Here is a 17,226-nt window from a genome sequence, read left to right on the forward strand (position 1 = left end):
TTTTGCGGAATGAACGTCTGGTATAGACAAGACACTCAAAATGTTCGTTGTTTCCTGAAGGGGCTGCTGCGTCTATGCGCGGCGCCATCACCATGGCGAGATGGTATCAGTGGAGAATTTCTACATCACCTTCACATCATTGCTACTCAATAAACAACATATTGATAACATTCTCAAAAGCAACTCAAGGAACCAATCCTGTCAGCTTGCAGGATGGTACTTTTTGTATCTTTCTTAGAATTTGGTTTCCGGGGTATTCACAAATCTTCACTTTGGTTGGAGGTTTTTGAAAGAATCATTTTTAATGCCATAAAGCTGCACCTTCGTGTGGATGACAGGCCAAATCATAGAGAAATATCTTTGTTTTGTGAGATACCCTGCTACATGTGGACAAGGCCCCAATCTTCCAACTTGCCATTGTGTAGCGTAGCATAGCTTTTCAGTGTTTGAGCAAAGTTGTAGGTGAGCTGGTGTGCTCGAGCAGCAGTGAGTGGGGAGGTGTAGGTGGAGAGAGAGGCAGGACTTTACAGTTCGACACATTCTGGCAACAGCCACTGCACAGAGTTACATCAGAGCCATTTTAAGGCAGAAAAATATATAATTTCCTGCAAATAAGCTCATTATGTGACTTTAGGGGGTTAAATCAATGACAGAAGAGAGATTTAGTTAAAATATTGGTCCAACACAGGACACATCTTAGAGTCTCCTTATGCAGACTTTGTGGCTTTTAGAAGGTGCAAAGTAATATCACACTGTTGCCTTACCAGAAGGATAAAATTCTCCTCTTTCAAAAAGTAATTGAGCAACAGTTTAGCTCAATAGGAGCATGATTTGTTGTGATGCAGAGCGAGCAACTACAGAGCAGCAAGAGGCCTTTGCTTAGTGTTGAAGCACAGACTGAAACTATCTGGTATGCACCGAAAGGAACTAAGCTAAAACATACATCTTGCCGGAGAGCGTGAGAGAAGAACGGACACATTGTGCTCGTTTTTTTTTCCCATAATCCTGATTATAAACAGCATGGAAGGATGAAACTCAGGATGAACCCGGCTGATCTGTAAATCATCTTCTTTGAGTGGAACACAATTTCTGATGCATTTCTTTTTCCCCCAGTCATTTTATGGAGTCATAGTGATACCAGCGACTACTGCAGCTTCATCGACAGTAACATCCTTTTGTGTGCGTTACATCACATACATCCCGACACTGATCTGTCTGTTGTTTTTCTGCAGCTTGTCCTACATGTTCCATTCATTCCATCTACATTTAAAACAGCACTGATTTTCTCTAATGGGCTGAGGGGAGACATGGCATTACTAACCTCAGACAGATGCTTCAGTGAATTCATACACTTTGAATGCAGCTTTGTTCCCATGCTCCCTTGTTTGACTCTGTTTTATGTAACCGTTGCTTCCTATTTTTACCCCAATTATTATGTAATCTTCATGTCTGATGTTATTCCTTTTGCAATCGTATAGACTAATGTTCTGTCAACAAAACACTGTATATGTGAGTGTCCTTAGAGCCTTAGAGAACAACCAAGGTCAAAAAGTTTGAACAGGATAGCAGCCCATTTCCTGTCTGCAGCATAAAAATAATGACATTAAATGCAGCTTTTGTTGTTCTGCATTAAATGCTTTTTTTTTTTTGCCTGAATGTTTTCCATGTAGCTTGCATAGCAGGGCAAAGTGAGGACGATGAAGAAGTGGAGCTGAAGGTGGAAAAAGGAGGAGAGTGTCTCAATTAAAGCCATAATCTTCACCTGCTGGCTGCATGTCATGCTCCTTTTTATCTTACATGACAAAGTCCTCGGCTCAGACGGCCTGATGAACGGACCGTATGCTCGGTCAGGGAGCTGCGAGGCTTTTACTCGCTCCCGCTCGTTCTCCCTCCACATGTGGTGTCTTCTACCTAACTGGCTGACTCCAAACAAACAGCAGGGGGTTGGAGGAGGAGGAGGAGAGTGAAAGGAAAGAAAGGAAAGAAGAGGAGGAAAATGGCATACATGAGAGAAAGATTAAGAGGACAGAGGATGATGACATGCAAAGAAAATAGAAAAACAAGACAAGAAAAAAAAAAGACATTAAATAGGGTCTTAGATGAAAGGAAATTAAGTATAAACAGGTGAAATAATTACAAGTGAGGCAATGAAAGAGAGACAAAAAGGAGGGAGATGAGAGGAACAAACGAGAAAAGAAAAATGGAGGGAAAGGAGGAGGAACAAAACAGAAGAAATGGTGTAGAAGGAGATGTGAAACAAAAAAGACAAGAAAAGGGAGGAAAGCAGAGAAAAAGAAGGGAAGAGAAGAAAAGAAAAGAATTAGAACAAACAATAGTGAAGAATGAAGAAGAAATAAAGAAAAAACAAGCGAAAGAGAATAAAAAAGAAAGAGCAGAAAATGAGTACTAAAAGATCTGGTTTAATATTCATCTTGAAGTCGCACTTTTTATTTTTAGAGTCTATGCTAATGTGATGAGTGTCAAGCTGCACAAATATATATGTATAAAAAAAACAACAAAGAAAAACCAAAACAAAAAACCTGTAAAGTTGTACATACGTCTTTGTATTTTTTTTCTCCTTGATTTTTTCCCCTTCTTATTTATATTTTTATTTCATTTTTTCCATATTCTTTTATTTTGTGCTACTCTGATAAAACAGTTTCCCTCGTGGATCAATAGTCTAAGATGAAGAGTTGTGTACCCCACACAACCTGCAGCCAGCAGAGGCCACTGCAGAGCAAACGACATTTTATTTACTGCAAAGGAAGAAAACTTCAGGAAGAAATAAATCCCAGAGGTCATCCTGTGTAGCAGCAAGTCTGAGATAAACAAAAAACTAAAAAAAACACTGTATTTTTTAATATCTGAGAGCAACAAAAAACATGAAAATATACATTAAAATGGTTCTATAAACATTCTTTACATATGTTTGTATATAAATTATTTTTGAACCGCATTTCCCAGAATGCACCGAGCGGAGGTTAGAGGTTATCTGGACATGTGTAGTTATCCACAACAACCGCAGCCTCCTTTAAGTGGAAACCTTGCCCTCTGTCCTGTGCAACCTTTGATATCTTCCCCTTTCAGATATCTGGAGGTCCGAGCGGTCACTGTCCGTGAATGAGCGCCGCTGAGCGGAACCATAATCCCGCTGGAAACAACCGCCCGGAGCCGCTGGACTGCTGCGGAGGACTAAACAACGTCGACTACTCTAAGGTAAACTGTTGTGTCTTGCTAAGTCTTCCTGTGTTTCTGGCTCACATTTAACCCGGTTCAGCTACGTTAGCTTCGGTTCGACCGACTGAATTGATATGTGGAGCTCCGACCACCGGTAAACACACAGTACCATGGGGGTTTTCAAAATAAAAGCAGGATTTCCTACAAATTCATAGCACACGGCTTTCAAACAAAGTAAATATTTTTTTAATAACATGTATTTTACTTTTTATTAATCTAATGACTGTTTTATCGATTAATTTATGAATTCAATGATTGTTTTTTTCTTTAACAAAAAATAATTGACCATTTAATTTGAGTGCATTTTATTTTGGCAAACTGTATGCCATAATGGAATAGAATAAATGTTATTGATCCTCCAGTACGGGAAATTTACATGCCACAGCAGCATCCCAAAAATCTAAAAAAGAAAGTACAGAGAAATAAAAATAATTACGTAGTAAAATAAGTATATACACAAAATGAGAAAAAATATACTAAAAAAATACAAGATTTACACTTAAAAAGAAAAAGACAGTGCAAATTTGCTGTGCAAAAATGAGTTGTAACCTGGTGTTAATTTTGTCCGTTTGATTCACTTCAGTCAGTGATGCTGACGTTGTACAGTCTTATTGCAGTTGGGAGGAATGACCTGCGGCAGTGCTCCTAAAAAAAATAAATATTCCTATTACCTTCCACACGGCCTGCGATGAGCATCAACACCCTATCACACTTGAACTTGTTCTATGGCACCTGTCTAGATTGTTGTCTCCTGACTATAATCCTTGCTTGTGTTGTATCCGCTCTCAGATGTACGTCGCTTTGGATAAAAGCATCTGCCTAATGAAATTGTAGAACTGTAGAATTCTTGCAAGGTGAATGTCTCACTCTGCTGCTGAAGGAGCTACTTAAAACCCCCACAGTCTCGTGCAGCGGGTGAGACGGGTTGTCCATGATGGATGTGAGCTTTGGCAACATCCTCTTCTCATCCACCTCCTCTATGAGCAGTCCAGGACAGAACCGGCCCTCCTGACCAATCTATTCAGTCTCTTTCTGCTCCGTATTTCAGTCAAAGGTGCGGCTCCATAGAAGTTCCAGTTACTGTTAAACCCTTTAAAGCAGTAAAGCAGTTACATCTGCTCTGTGTTTTTAACAAACATGTTTAGAATGTAAGAGACAGTGGTTAAGAAATTGTCATATACTGGAATCAAACGTCTGTTGGATGTGGGTTGTACACAAAGAAAGTAGTTGTGCTTACAATTATGACAGGATGAAAATAATTTTTAGACTGGAGGGCCCTGATTGCACTGAGCCCCAGTAAACCATTATTATGTCCAACTTACCACAAAAATAGATGTTTTCTTTCACCCATGATAGTTGGCTGGTTGTCCAAGGTGAAATGGGTACTATCCATGTTTGCATTACATCCATCCATTATCTATACACCGCTTAGTCTTTACAAGGGTTGCGACGGGGCTGGAGTCCACCCTAGCCGACTCAGGGTGAAGGCAGGCGACACCCTGGACAAGTCGCCAATCCCCCCCTCTCCAGTGGGAAGCCTATATATAGTTTCCGATACAAATAATGTGTCTATCCGGCACAGTTTTCAAGCTACAGTGCAGTCAAAATTTATGACCATGTGTTTGACCTTTAAAAAATCATCCACGGATAATTGTAACATTATCAAACCCAAAACTCAACAGCCCCAACATGATTACTTATCTGCACCAAACACCATAAATCTACCGTCAACCCATTTGAAGGTATAAGGTATTTTGGAAAAAAAAGACCTTTGACCTCTAGAAGAGTTATTTTTGTGCTGATTGACCCCACAATCTAATCATTCTGAGGAGAGGCCATTCCTAGCTCACCTGTAAAATATCAACTTGTTAGACCGTAGCACTCGAGCCAGAGACTGTTCACGGACACACATAGATGGTCCGTTTGCCCCCGACCAAGGGCAACCACAGTAAGTAACAGTATAAGATAAATGGTCACCAACACTCACTAGTACTATCAAAGTAGAATAAACTCTGATTGTAACGCAAACATATTCTCAAATACTTATTTAATAGGAATTCTCAGGTAGCAGGCAGTCAACTTTAGGGCTTTGTAGGTGTATTCAGCAGCTACAAGGACAACAGGTATTCAACAGTCGTCTCTTCCAATGAGCAGAAACACTTGGTGGAGCGTCTTCTATAGAGGAGCTCCTGTGTGTTTTCCCTTCAGCTGTGAGTCTGTTGTGATTTGCAGCTGTGGTTGCTCTGCACAGTGTACACACCACCGTTTGTTTTTTTTTTTTGTAATTGCGTGAAGTACTCCCAACTTTCGAGGCCTCAGGTCTTTAAGAACTTCTACCCTGAATGGAATCAGATGCTGCGGCAGCCATTTCCTAAACTGTAACATTGACTGCACTGGAACGATAACTGGAGACCAAAATGAATGATGACATTTTGCAATAATTATGTTGCGATATGGAAGAAAAATATTTATTAGAATTAGCAGAATCAGTTTAGAGCTGCAAGGTGGTGTAGTTGGTTAGCATTGTTGCCTCGCAGCAAGAATGTCGCTGGTTCGTGTCCCGATGAGGACACCAGGATCTTTCTGCGTGTAGTTTGCATGTTCTCCCCGTGCAGTGTGGGTTCTCTCCGGGTTCTCTGGCTTCCTCCCACACAGTCCAAAAACATGTTGAGGTTAATTGGTGATTCTAGATTGTCTGTAGGTGTGAATGTAAGTGTACTTGGTTGTCTGTCTCTAAGTGTGGCCCTGTGATAGACTGGTGACCTGTCCAGGGTGTCCCCTGCCTTCACCCTAAGTCAGCTGGAATAGACTCCAGCCCCCCATGACCCCAGTGAGGATTAAGCGGTGTGTAGATAATGGATGGAGGGAGAATCAGCTGAAACATTTTAGGAAAAAAAAGTAAAAATGATGCGTTGTTTACATCGATTATGTCCAGTAAATGCAGCAGCCCTACACTATAACAACAACATTTTCTATTTTAATAAGCAACTGGGTAATAACATCAATTGCTGCAACACAAATAATATAGTTTTGTGTTTTTTGATTTAAGAACAACTGGTTACATCAGTTTTACAATATTTTAATATATGTTCGATAGATTTTCACTTATGTAAAGGATAGTGGCATTTCTTGACAATAACAAACCAAAAAAAAAAAAAAAACCCCACAAAAAACCATCTTTATCCCGCCATATATTTCATGCTAAGAATATGTTTTATGCATTAACCGAACTTTTCAAAGTTTGGTTGTGACTTTTTTTTTCATGTTTCTCAGTATATCCCAACCTTCCCCCACTCTTCTTTTGACCTTTCCCGTTTCCCTTCAGCTGACCTCTGCAATAAAGGCCAAAAGCTGATCTTTAACAAATACCATAGTAAGGTGTTGGGCCACCAGGACAGCTTCAAAGCATCGATTGTCCCATATTCATGCTGGTACCTGCATTTAACGTCCAGCGCTGGAAGTTGCAGACCTTATCCATGTTTTTCTGTCATCAAACTGCATGATGTGCAAAACTTTTGGCTGTTTTGCCGTTTTAGCCTCAATACTGTGACGTATAATGAATTAAACACCCATAACAAGCCGAGGACTTTGACTAAAAGGGATGCTGTGTTCCTCCTCATCGCTGTCGTCAGTCTGCTTAAAGTGGAAAACCTCACAGAGAGCTCTCGTCTGTGATACCAGAGAAAACACGTCGCCGTTGCTCAGCCTCATTTCAGTTGTGAGAATTAATTGTTGTGCTCTTCGTCATGCTTCACTTTTGAAAGAGACCTGTCTGATATGCAATTTCTTTGCTCCTCTTTGTTCACAAAGGAAGTCTTGTTTGTTTCACACTGTGATGTGATATACTGCGGCACTGATCCGTGCAGACAAACACGTAGGTCAGACTGGAGCAAATGCTACATGAGAGAAAACTAACAGACAGCAGTTTTGTCTTTTAGAGTTGAATAATACTAATTATTAATAATTGAAAAAGCCTCTTATGATTTAAGAACAGGGCAAAATTAATCTGCAACTCCTTCGCCACCAGTTCAACTCACACTATAAATATAGGAATTGCATTCACGTTGCATGACAACAAGACAGCGGCTATGTCTGAAATCATCCACTCACTCCCTATTCACCTTCTAGGAACCACTATAACTTTGTAGGGAGCATTACTCAAGCTATGAATTACGTCGCTCGCTAGCCGCGATTTGTGCCGTAGCAGCATAATGCAAACACATCAAATTCACAGTTTATTGCGTAGCTAAGAAACGGGTAAAATAAAATTTAACAAAACATAAACTGGAAATTACTAGGGCTTGACCCAAACATCCGATTATTCGGTCGTTGTTGTGGTATCCGCATATCAATTTTGAGATCTAAATATTCGCCTTCCCCGTCCCGTCGTTGTGGTGGTATCCGGATTTGCCCGCAACTCACCAGCCCCCCTGACTGTGCCAAATATTCGGATATTCATCATTGATTGGACCCGAATATCCGGAGCCCAGAAATTGCTATTCGGACAAAACCTAGAAATTACTCACAAGTTTCTGTGCTCTTGTTTGTCTAGTTTGCATTTCCTTTCGCGCAATGCATGATGGTCCATGTTGCTTGATTATTGACCATTGGCTGTACGTGGCTTTTCACGGTGCATTGTGGGATAGCTTGAGTGCACTTTTTGGGTGTAACATTTGTAACTTAACATTCGGACAGCCCTACAAAATGGCAAACACCTGATATAGTGCACTATGTAGGGGGCAGGGGGTGATTTCAGACACAGCCTATGAAAGATGCATCTAAAAAATGTGGTGCAATGGATGGCCTTCAAATTGCAAAACCTTTTTTTTTTGGCCCACTTCTCTTTTCACACTGACCTCAAGTGAGTCTGAGGTAAGACCACTCACCGAGCCAACCTCCTGAATCAGAGCACGGCACAGAAGTGGGCACTTTCTGAGACTCTCCAATAAAAATAAAACACACACACACACAAAGATGCTTTTTGCGAATATCAAAACATCAAAGCCTTATTGAGCCTTCTCGAATGAAACCTCGCTGTTCTTTTTTTTCCCTCCCAGTTCAATTTTCTGTCCAGGTGGACGCTAATATATTTGGAAGACTGGATGGTATCTCTCCTTAAACCTGGGGTAGGTGGGATTTGTTTGGCATCACTGGGGCAAAAATTCTACACTAACCAGCTTCAGATGAGATAATATTAACATCAACAAAGTCCATTGTTGAAATAGGATGTGATGGTGCAATGCGTTAGATAGAGCAGGTTTACTTTCCCATTATTCGTTTATTTAAAAATTGCATCACACCAGGCGACAAACTCTTTCTAGTAGGCCAGGTCATTGCCCAGTCTTTTACCTTGACATTACACCTGACTATAAAGGGGTTGCCCTGTGGCCTGTGTAGCTCTTGTTTAGTGAAATACTGTCAGACAGTTTGGTATCGAGCTTGATAAGCAGGTCGAGATAAGAGATGATGTAATAGTTGTGTAGTACGAAGTACTTCAACAAGAAATCAGCTAAAAGGAGTGACTGAATCGGACAGCTTGTATCTGGGGCTGCTATGATAAGTCAGTGTAATCGATGACATTGACACTGAAAATGAATCAATATCAATGTTGTTTTTTCTTTTACTGGCACCAATCTTTTCTTTTTAATGACAATCTTTATAACAAATGTTTATCACTTCTTTTGTCATGATGCCATGTACTCGTTTTTGGCTCCAGTCATGGCTGCAGTCAGCAGTCCAACTTTAAAAAATGTGAAAGCTTTCAATTACTATATATTACTTAAAGTTTGAAGCAACCAAAGTCAGAAAACAAATACCCCAAAAAAGGGTAAGATGAGCTGCTTTAACTGCTCTGTGCTTGTAAAATACCCACTGTGGTTATGTGGCACTTGGTCGAACACACAGAAAAAACTTATTTAGTACTTTGTCAACTTAGATTTCTTTAGAAGCTGCACGACACTTTGACACAATAAGGCTTCATTTTATTGTGTTAGAATTTCCAGTTTAATTCGACAGTTTTGTAATTTATTATGGTAACTTTTGCTATCATTTCGTACTCACGACATACAGTTTGTAAATGTAAACTGAACTAAAATGGTCATTTTACTTTTTTCGAGGAAAATTAATCATTCAGATTAATTGACTGATCAGTAAAATAGTTGATAGATTAATAATAAAAAAAATTATGAAATAAATCCTTATGTGTTTATATAAAATGTAACTACAAGCTACATGAGACATAACTAGAATAATTGGTCAAATGTTGGGTCATAAACTTGGATTTCTTTTGCCAACTCTCTGGAATTAATTCCAAATTTGTTCTAAATTTAGATAAAAGTCAGGAAGTTTCTATTCTTGTGGACACCTTTGAGGACAGTAACGCCATCTCCTAACTGGCTCTGGATGACGGCATTGAAGCCTTCACATTAATACCCATCCATATTCTGATGAAATGACGCTTTTTTTTGTGTCATATTTATCCCGTGTTTTTTTTTCTTTCAGATGGATTTGACGCTGATGGAAGAACTCCTGAAACACATTAACTTTCATGACTCCAGCTTTTGTGTCGCTGTGATTGCCATCATTTTCAACCCTTTCTTCTGGAATGTGGTAAGAATTCTGTGAAGAGCCTACTGTGGCGACAAAATGAGATTGTACCACCTCTTGTGTACCTAAGCCACGTGCAGCCACAAACTAACGCAAGTTGATTAAAGAACGGGAAACTGAAGCACGTGGAAATCTGACAATGGAAAGTCGAGACTGAAAGTTAAAATTTCCTGAAAAAAAAAACAAAAAAACCCCACACGTGATTGCGTTTTGTTTGGGTACCAGCATTTTCTTTGTTGGATTGAAGTGTAAGGCCAGCTTGTTGATAGAATACTCAGGCTTTCAGTTTCAGTCCAATTAAAAATCCTATTGTTGCAGCCAGAAGCAATAGAAAAAGTCTGGCTATTGTTGGGGGCCGTGAAACAGCAGGCACTGATCTTGACAACCTGAAGAGTGAATCGTTACATTGTTTTTTTGTTTTTTTTAAAATCAATAAGTTTCATAATAGATCCCTGGCAGGTGGCACTTTGTCTTCAGAACGTGACTTTATTTCTGGGTGGGAAGCCAGTGAGGGATTCTGTCCTTTTTGCTGACTCTTAGTGGTGGGTTGGAGACAAGCTTCCACACCCCTCCTTAAGGTCTACTTTGGTGGATGCTTATGGCACATTAGGGCTGTCACAATATCAGATATTCGCCACGCGATAATCAATACCTATCGAGAATTTTAGTCAAACTCCTTCTTTAACTCGGCTTATTTTGCATTTTGTCCCTTTTTGGCGATTGAATTACCAAAAATGCGAGTGTACCTTTTGTTGCTTCTAGAGTGGAGCGTCAGCCACATACTTATTGTCGCTGGATTATGTACAATGTTGTCAACCTGTTTATTGCAGCACCCGTTGGACGCATATTAAAAAAATCTTGAATTCTAAACCTCCAGACAGTACATATGGACAGAAAGCCGAACTTAAGTGTTTCCAGCTAAAAATTATGTACCTACTCAAAGATACACAGAATTCTGAACACTGGATGGTAGGTCATTGCATCAAAGTTAAAGTTTCCACCTCTAAGGTAAAAAGCAGAAGGCAGTCCTCTCCAGAAGTCATTGAAAGATAGGACTCTGGTTTGTTTCCTGGTTAGGACATTAAGGATCTTTCTGCGTGGAGTTTGCATGTTCTCCCCGTGCAGCGTAGGTTCTCTCCAGGTTCTCCGGCTCCCTCCCACAGTCCAAAACTATGTTGAGGTTAGTTGGTGACTCTAAATTATCTGTAGGTGTGAATGTGAGTGTGTTTGGTTGACTGTCTCTGGCGCCCTGTCCAGGGAGTCAGCTAGGATAGGCTCCAGCCCCCCTGCAACCCTAGTGAGCATTAAGCAGTGTATAGAAAATGGATGGATGTTGTGAGGAAGCATATCCAGCTACACACGGCTTTGTGAAATCGAGGCAAACGGTCTGAACAGCGTCCCTGAGCCTGATAAAGCTGCCCTTCTCTCTATCGTCGCAGACTGCTGGGCTGCACAGACAAGACGACTGCGTTCACATCAGAATGTGATCTCGTCAGGGACTTAAAACTGATTACACATACATATGTTACATAATGTGATTGCCCATGGTTGCGTCGGAGTCGCGTCTCATTCATGCTTCACACAAAGGCACAGAAGGAAACGCTGTCTTTCATGTTCAAGATATCATATGCATGCATAAGTGCTACACACACTTTTTTTTGAGTCACATCTTCCCCATTGATGGTGTTCAGTGATGGAACTATGTCTGCATTTAATTACGCTCGCAGCCTTACGTAATACTATAATTAAAGTAGGCGTTTAAGTACATTTTTTATCGTGCTTTCTCTGTGGTTTTAACCCCAAGTGGAATTAATTATGATATCGCTGCTCGTAAATTAGAGCCAAAATGTTTAAGTTAATGCAAAAAAATTCAAACCTCAACAGCTATACTCTTTTGTATCGCCCTCATATGTTCCATTAGGCGTCATTTACTTCGTCATGATGTTGACTACACTCTATAACGATCTCTTCGCCTGATGAAATAGCTCAGTTTGTGGGATCACTGGATAAAATTGGTGTAATTTTGATAGCAGTTCCAGCGCCTCAACAGGTGCATGCGTTTCCAGATGGTCATTTAATTAACCTTTTTAACGGTGATTCATTCCACCGTCGACTCGGCCCGGCGTCTCGCCCGCACGGCCCCAGCGGGACACATGCTCGTCACGCGCACGAGAAGAAGGGAGGCCAATTATTTGCATTAAAGTAAATGTCACCGAGGTGCTCTTGGCCCTTTGCACATGATCACTCCCTTTTTGAGCATTGTGCTGGAAGATGAGCTGTAAGTGGCCGTAATGGGCGTTATTCAAGCAAACAGCATTAGGACTGATGGAACTTATACGCAAAGATAATAAAAAGATCTTTCTCATCTCACACGTTCGAGCTACCGTGCCGTATTCGTCCAAGTTGCAAGCATTGGGGACGGAGTTTTTTTTTTATTTGATTACGCCGGACTCCCAGCTCCTAAATGGCGAAGACAGACACATACGTTTCTCAGCTTTTTATCCTACTGATTCCTATTTGTGATCACATGTCTGTCACATGTGGAGCCGAGACTGATTTTGAAAGCAATGTAGCTCATTTGGGTGCAAATTTGTCGCCTTTGTCCTATACACGTGGGCCAAGGAACAAGCTCGTGTGTGCTTAATGAAAGTTAGCGGTAAAGTACAGACGGCGCCGTAATGTGCTGGATGTACTGTGCCGGTGCTCGCAGCTATTAGTGCTGAAGGCCTCGAAGGTGAGTGCTGCGGCTTCAGGGAACAAGAAGTCGAGAATGTTTCACCTTGAATCAAAGGACTGTCTTCCATCGGACCAAGGATGCTGAATAGAAGTCCGACATTTACTCTTCTTCGCTCACTACAGTCTTCTTTTTTCTTTGCTCCTCGCTCTTTATCATATCCAAATATTTTACAAAAGAGTAGCTTCCTGCTGAACAAAACATTAAAATTGCAAGCAACCAAAAACCAAAAAGGTTAAATAGAAGCTAAATTTTCATTTAACTTGAGATTTGTCCTACTATGAGCCTCATGCTTCACATTAGATTGATCCATTCTGCATTTGAGTTGCACTTTGGGAAGTGTGATGGCCTTTTGCACTGATGGACTCATCTGTCAATCTAAAAAACATTTGTTAGATGAATCAGTAATGATGAATGAATGTTCGTTGGGGCTGCGAGGTGGCTCGGTGGTTAGCACTGTTGCCTTGCAGCTAGAAGGTGGCCGGGATCTTTCTGCATGGTGTTTGCATGTTCTCTCCGTGTGAGGATTAAGCAGTGTATAGATAATGGATGGATGGGATGTTAGTTGCAGTCGTGGTGTGTACATTTGTTTTAATTAGGATTAAGAAAATCGGCAAGCAGTTCAGTTTCTTTAGAATTAAGGAATGATTTGAAATGATTTGGTCCTGAAGTGTCTCTTTTTAGAGCAAAGATTTATGTAAACCTTTTATCTAAACACACAGTCAAACTTCTTCCAGGCTGCCTCTGTTCAGGATGGTGAGTGAGCAGCTGCTCTGTTCGATGTTTACTTGAAACAAAAGGTGTTCAATATGCAAAACAGCCTTAAAAACAGATTCTTTGCAATCTGAAAAAACTGACACATTAACTTGGGTCTGCAGCTCTTTTCCAAAGGAACAATGATGTTATAGATATTGTCTTTAAGACAGTTTTAGTAAACTCATCAGAAAATCACTTTTTTTTTTTTTTTTTTTTACCTGCGATCAGACTGAAGTGGTGGCATCTAGGAATGTGCTTGGGCCAGTTGGCTTTTTCACTTCTTTTCACTAGACCATCAGTAATTCAATTTCTCTCTGCAAGCTATGGATTTTACCCTAAAGAGAATATGCCAGTGCTCACTTCAGATCACTGGGTATAGAAACACCTCCACTGAAAATCAGTTCTCTTCTGTAAAACTTCAGAAGGAGCAGAAAACGAAGCAGTTCTCAACAAAATGGCATCATTTATAGAAAACCTGCTACACATTGGAGCGTGAACTGTGAGGGATCACTGAGGAGTGTGAGGGTTTTTCAGGACTGGCAGAACAGCGCACCCTGATGAGGATCTCTATGAGCTCCTGTCTTTCCCTGTTGGCTACAGCCAATGTCAAAGCTATTTCATATCTATTTCCATACCAATATCACCCCACAACAGTAAACCGACTTTAGCATTAAAGCTTGTATGTGTAGGATACGTTAATAATGAATTATGTTTCTGTTTGTTCTTAATTTGTTTCCACGTTCTTTTTACATCACCAGGGTCGCAGCTGAAAGTTTAAAAAAAAGTCAGATATGCCACAAGTATATACATTAGGCAACAATTTCATCAAAAGGAATCCTCAGATGTGCTTATTGTCTGATACGTGCCTTCATGATGGACCAGTGATCATATTATATTTTGTTATAAACTAATGAATTTATGCATTCACACAGTCAGCAGGTTTCTGCCAGCATTCCTTCCTGGCTTTGGCCGCTGCAACAGTGCTGCTTTCTGCTCCTATGATGTTTTTATATTCTTCATATATTGTAAAGATTGTATTCTGCTCCTCGGCGGTAAAGTGAGCCGCTCTGCAGCCAGACTGGTCCATAGTCGTGATTGGTCAGATGCTGATAACGCCGCCCATTTTATGTGCAGGCGCTCATACTGAGATCAGACAAACCTGGGTTGACTTATCAAGTTGATAACCACCGTCGTAGGACTGGTTTTCCTGAGTGCGATTGTTAGGGTTAATCAAGCCAGATCTCTGAAAGATATTCTGGGTGTGTTGATCTCACTTTGTAGTACAGGCTCCAGGCCAAAACTGTGTGACAATGCCCTTGTCAAAAATCTGTATTTTTATAAAAAGTAGTTGATTTTTAATTTAATTTTCTTGCGTTTGACCAGCAAAATTGCAGTATTTCTTACTGTATTTGAATTTAATAAAGGCATTTCTCAGATATTTCCAAGTATTTGAAATACTATTATTATTATTATAGATTTTAAAAAATAGTAATTAAAAAAAACTTTTATTTTACAGATTTTGTACAGTTTTGTTAAAGTACAGAGAACATGTAGTTATCACAGAAAGTGAGTATTAATTTGTAGAAAAAAATTATTTAAATTAGCTAAATATTGGATATGAATATTTTCCGATATTTGTTCCATTTTTTTAAAAAAATTACAATATTCCACAATTTAATTAACATTTTTATTTTTTTTTTACATTTTAAATTTTCAATTTTTTATTTTTTATTTTTTATTTTTACAGTTTACAGTTTATTTGGCAGCACTGGCTGATACATCCAGATGCAAAGGTTACCACTGCACAACTTCTTCCCTTCGTACTGCTTTGCAATTTTCCTGCAGCCTCATTTTCAAAATTGGTAGATCCAGAGATGTATAAGTTGTATTTGAGGTCGGGAAGTAAGAGTTTAATCCTTTAGGAAAAGAAAAAAAATGTAAATCTTGTATTTCTTTTAATCCAAAACTCCAGGTTCCCGTTCCAAACCTGAGCCCAGAGGTAGCAGTCTGCAGGTGGCATCCTGTTGAATGCTTCGTCCACCTGCACATGGTGTGACCTTTCAAAAAGCAATCATAACTCAGCGGGTAAAAGTCAGAAAGGCTTCTCCCTGTTTGCACTCTCAGTCCTGTACAACGACAACATGACTCTATGTTACCCTGGTGTTTCCCGATTGAGAGTTTTCATGCACCTACTGGTAAAACGTCTCTGATCGGTTGCATCAGTGCATGATGTAACTAAAACAAGATCAAGCATCAATATTAAACGGAGCACGGGGAGTCTGGTTGTTGCTGTGTCTTAATTTACCTTCTAGAAATGCCTCCCAGTGAACTTTATGAAGAAAACCTTTGCACCCGTTTATTCATACAATCAGCTAATCGTGTGGAAGCAGTGCCATGAATAAAAACATTCAGATACAAGTCAGGAGCTTTACTTTAATATTCATGTCAAGCAACAGAACCGGCGACCTCGCTGACTTTGACGGCGACTCAGATAACCGACTCTTTAAAAACTGTGCCGAGCAGGAAAGCAGCTGGGAAAGCTCAACGCCTCCACCTGAGGGGCTGAAGGTCACTTCAGGTGCTGCCAGCCAAGAACGGAAATGTGAGGCTGCACAAGCTCAACAAAATCTGATGAGTGGAAAAAAAAAAACTGTAGCCTGATCTGATGAGTCTTGATTCAAGGCTACATGAAGCCGACCTGGTTCATGAGGGAATATGTATTGGCTGAGTCACTTATTACCAACTGGGCTTCAGAAATCTTTGCCATTTCTGTCAAATTTTTAGTCACCGTGAGCTCATTTTTCGCTTTTTTAAGTCTGCACCTCAGTGAAAACAGCACAGCCGTGACTAGAAGTAGAGAGAATTATCTTGTGTGCGGTATACCAAAGTCGTAAAGCCAGACAGTACAGGACAGGGAACATAAAAGTTGAATTTCTTTGATTGTTTAGATTTTTTACATTTAGTTTCACTTGTGTACAATTCAGTTCTCTTCTCGAAATAAATTCTTATCTGTGCTGCAAATTTCGATTTTAATTTAAACTCTTCTATATTTATTAATATTCTCCCAATACTGTTGAGGTTAATTGGTGATTCTAAATTGTCTGTAGGTGTGAATGTGAGTGTGCTTGGTTGTCTGTCTCTGGGATAGGCTCCAACCCCCCCGCGACCCGAGTGAGGATTAAGCGATGTATAGATGATGAATGGATGGTTCATGTGAATTGATTGTTTTTGAGGATTTTTAGAGCAAAAGTGACTCGTAGAATTAAATGATTTTGATAAAATATCATGATTTTTAGCTTCATGTTCAGGATAACCATGTGTTGTAATAAGAATCTGTGTTTTGACTGTTGGTCTTGTGTATCTGGTCCCTGCTCGTTGACTCAAACAGTCGTCAAGTAAAGTCACTCTTATTTACACAGTGCATTTAAAACAACAGCCATTAAGCAACAGGCTTTCCAGAGGGGAATAATATAGTTCTTATAAATTTACCTGGTTAGTTTGAATATTTATGTATCCCTACACTATGAAAAAAATCTATATATTTATTTATTTATTTATTTTTTTGATAACTGTCCAGATTGTCCCTGTTTTGTGAAGTTACAAATAATAATTTGTAAAATAATGTTGATGAAAGAAAAAAAAACAAAAAAAAACTGGCCATAGCTCTAATTACTGTCCACAACAAACATCTGTATTGTTACAAATTTTAATTATTTCTTTGATGTTTGACTGTAAAATTACTGTATTTTTTAATGGTATTAAGATTAGCAAGAAATACGATTATTTTACCAATATTTTCCATTATTTAACATATAAATCATGTATCCTAAGGATTAGCAATTAATTATTTTATTTTGTTATTTTACAGATTTTCCTTATTTTGTTAAATCGCG

At 39.6% G+C, this 17,226-nt stretch overlaps 1 protein-coding gene across 1 annotated transcript in view; it reads left to right on the forward strand.

Annotated features, from left to right (window-relative positions):
- The first annotated feature begins 2,978 nt into the window (after window positions 1-2,978).
- Window positions 2,979-17,226, forward strand: part of pemt (phosphatidylethanolamine N-methyltransferase) — a 95,977-nt gene continuing 81,729 nt past the window's right edge. The window contains exons 1-2 of the mRNA XM_008295130.1: window positions 2,979-3,216; window positions 9,739-9,846. Of these exons, the coding sequence (XP_008293352.1) occupies window positions 3,121-3,216; window positions 9,739-9,846 (204 nt within the window). The 5' untranslated portion in view covers window positions 2,979-3,120. The remainder of the gene's footprint in view (window positions 3,217-9,738; window positions 9,847-17,226) is intronic.

The sequence above is a fragment of the Stegastes partitus genome, unplaced genomic scaffold, assembly GCF_000690725.1.
Source record: "Stegastes partitus isolate 25-593 unplaced genomic scaffold, Stegastes_partitus-1.0.2 Scaffold1022, whole genome shotgun sequence".
In the NCBI taxonomy this organism is placed as follows: domain Eukaryota; kingdom Metazoa; phylum Chordata; class Actinopteri; family Pomacentridae; genus Stegastes; species Stegastes partitus.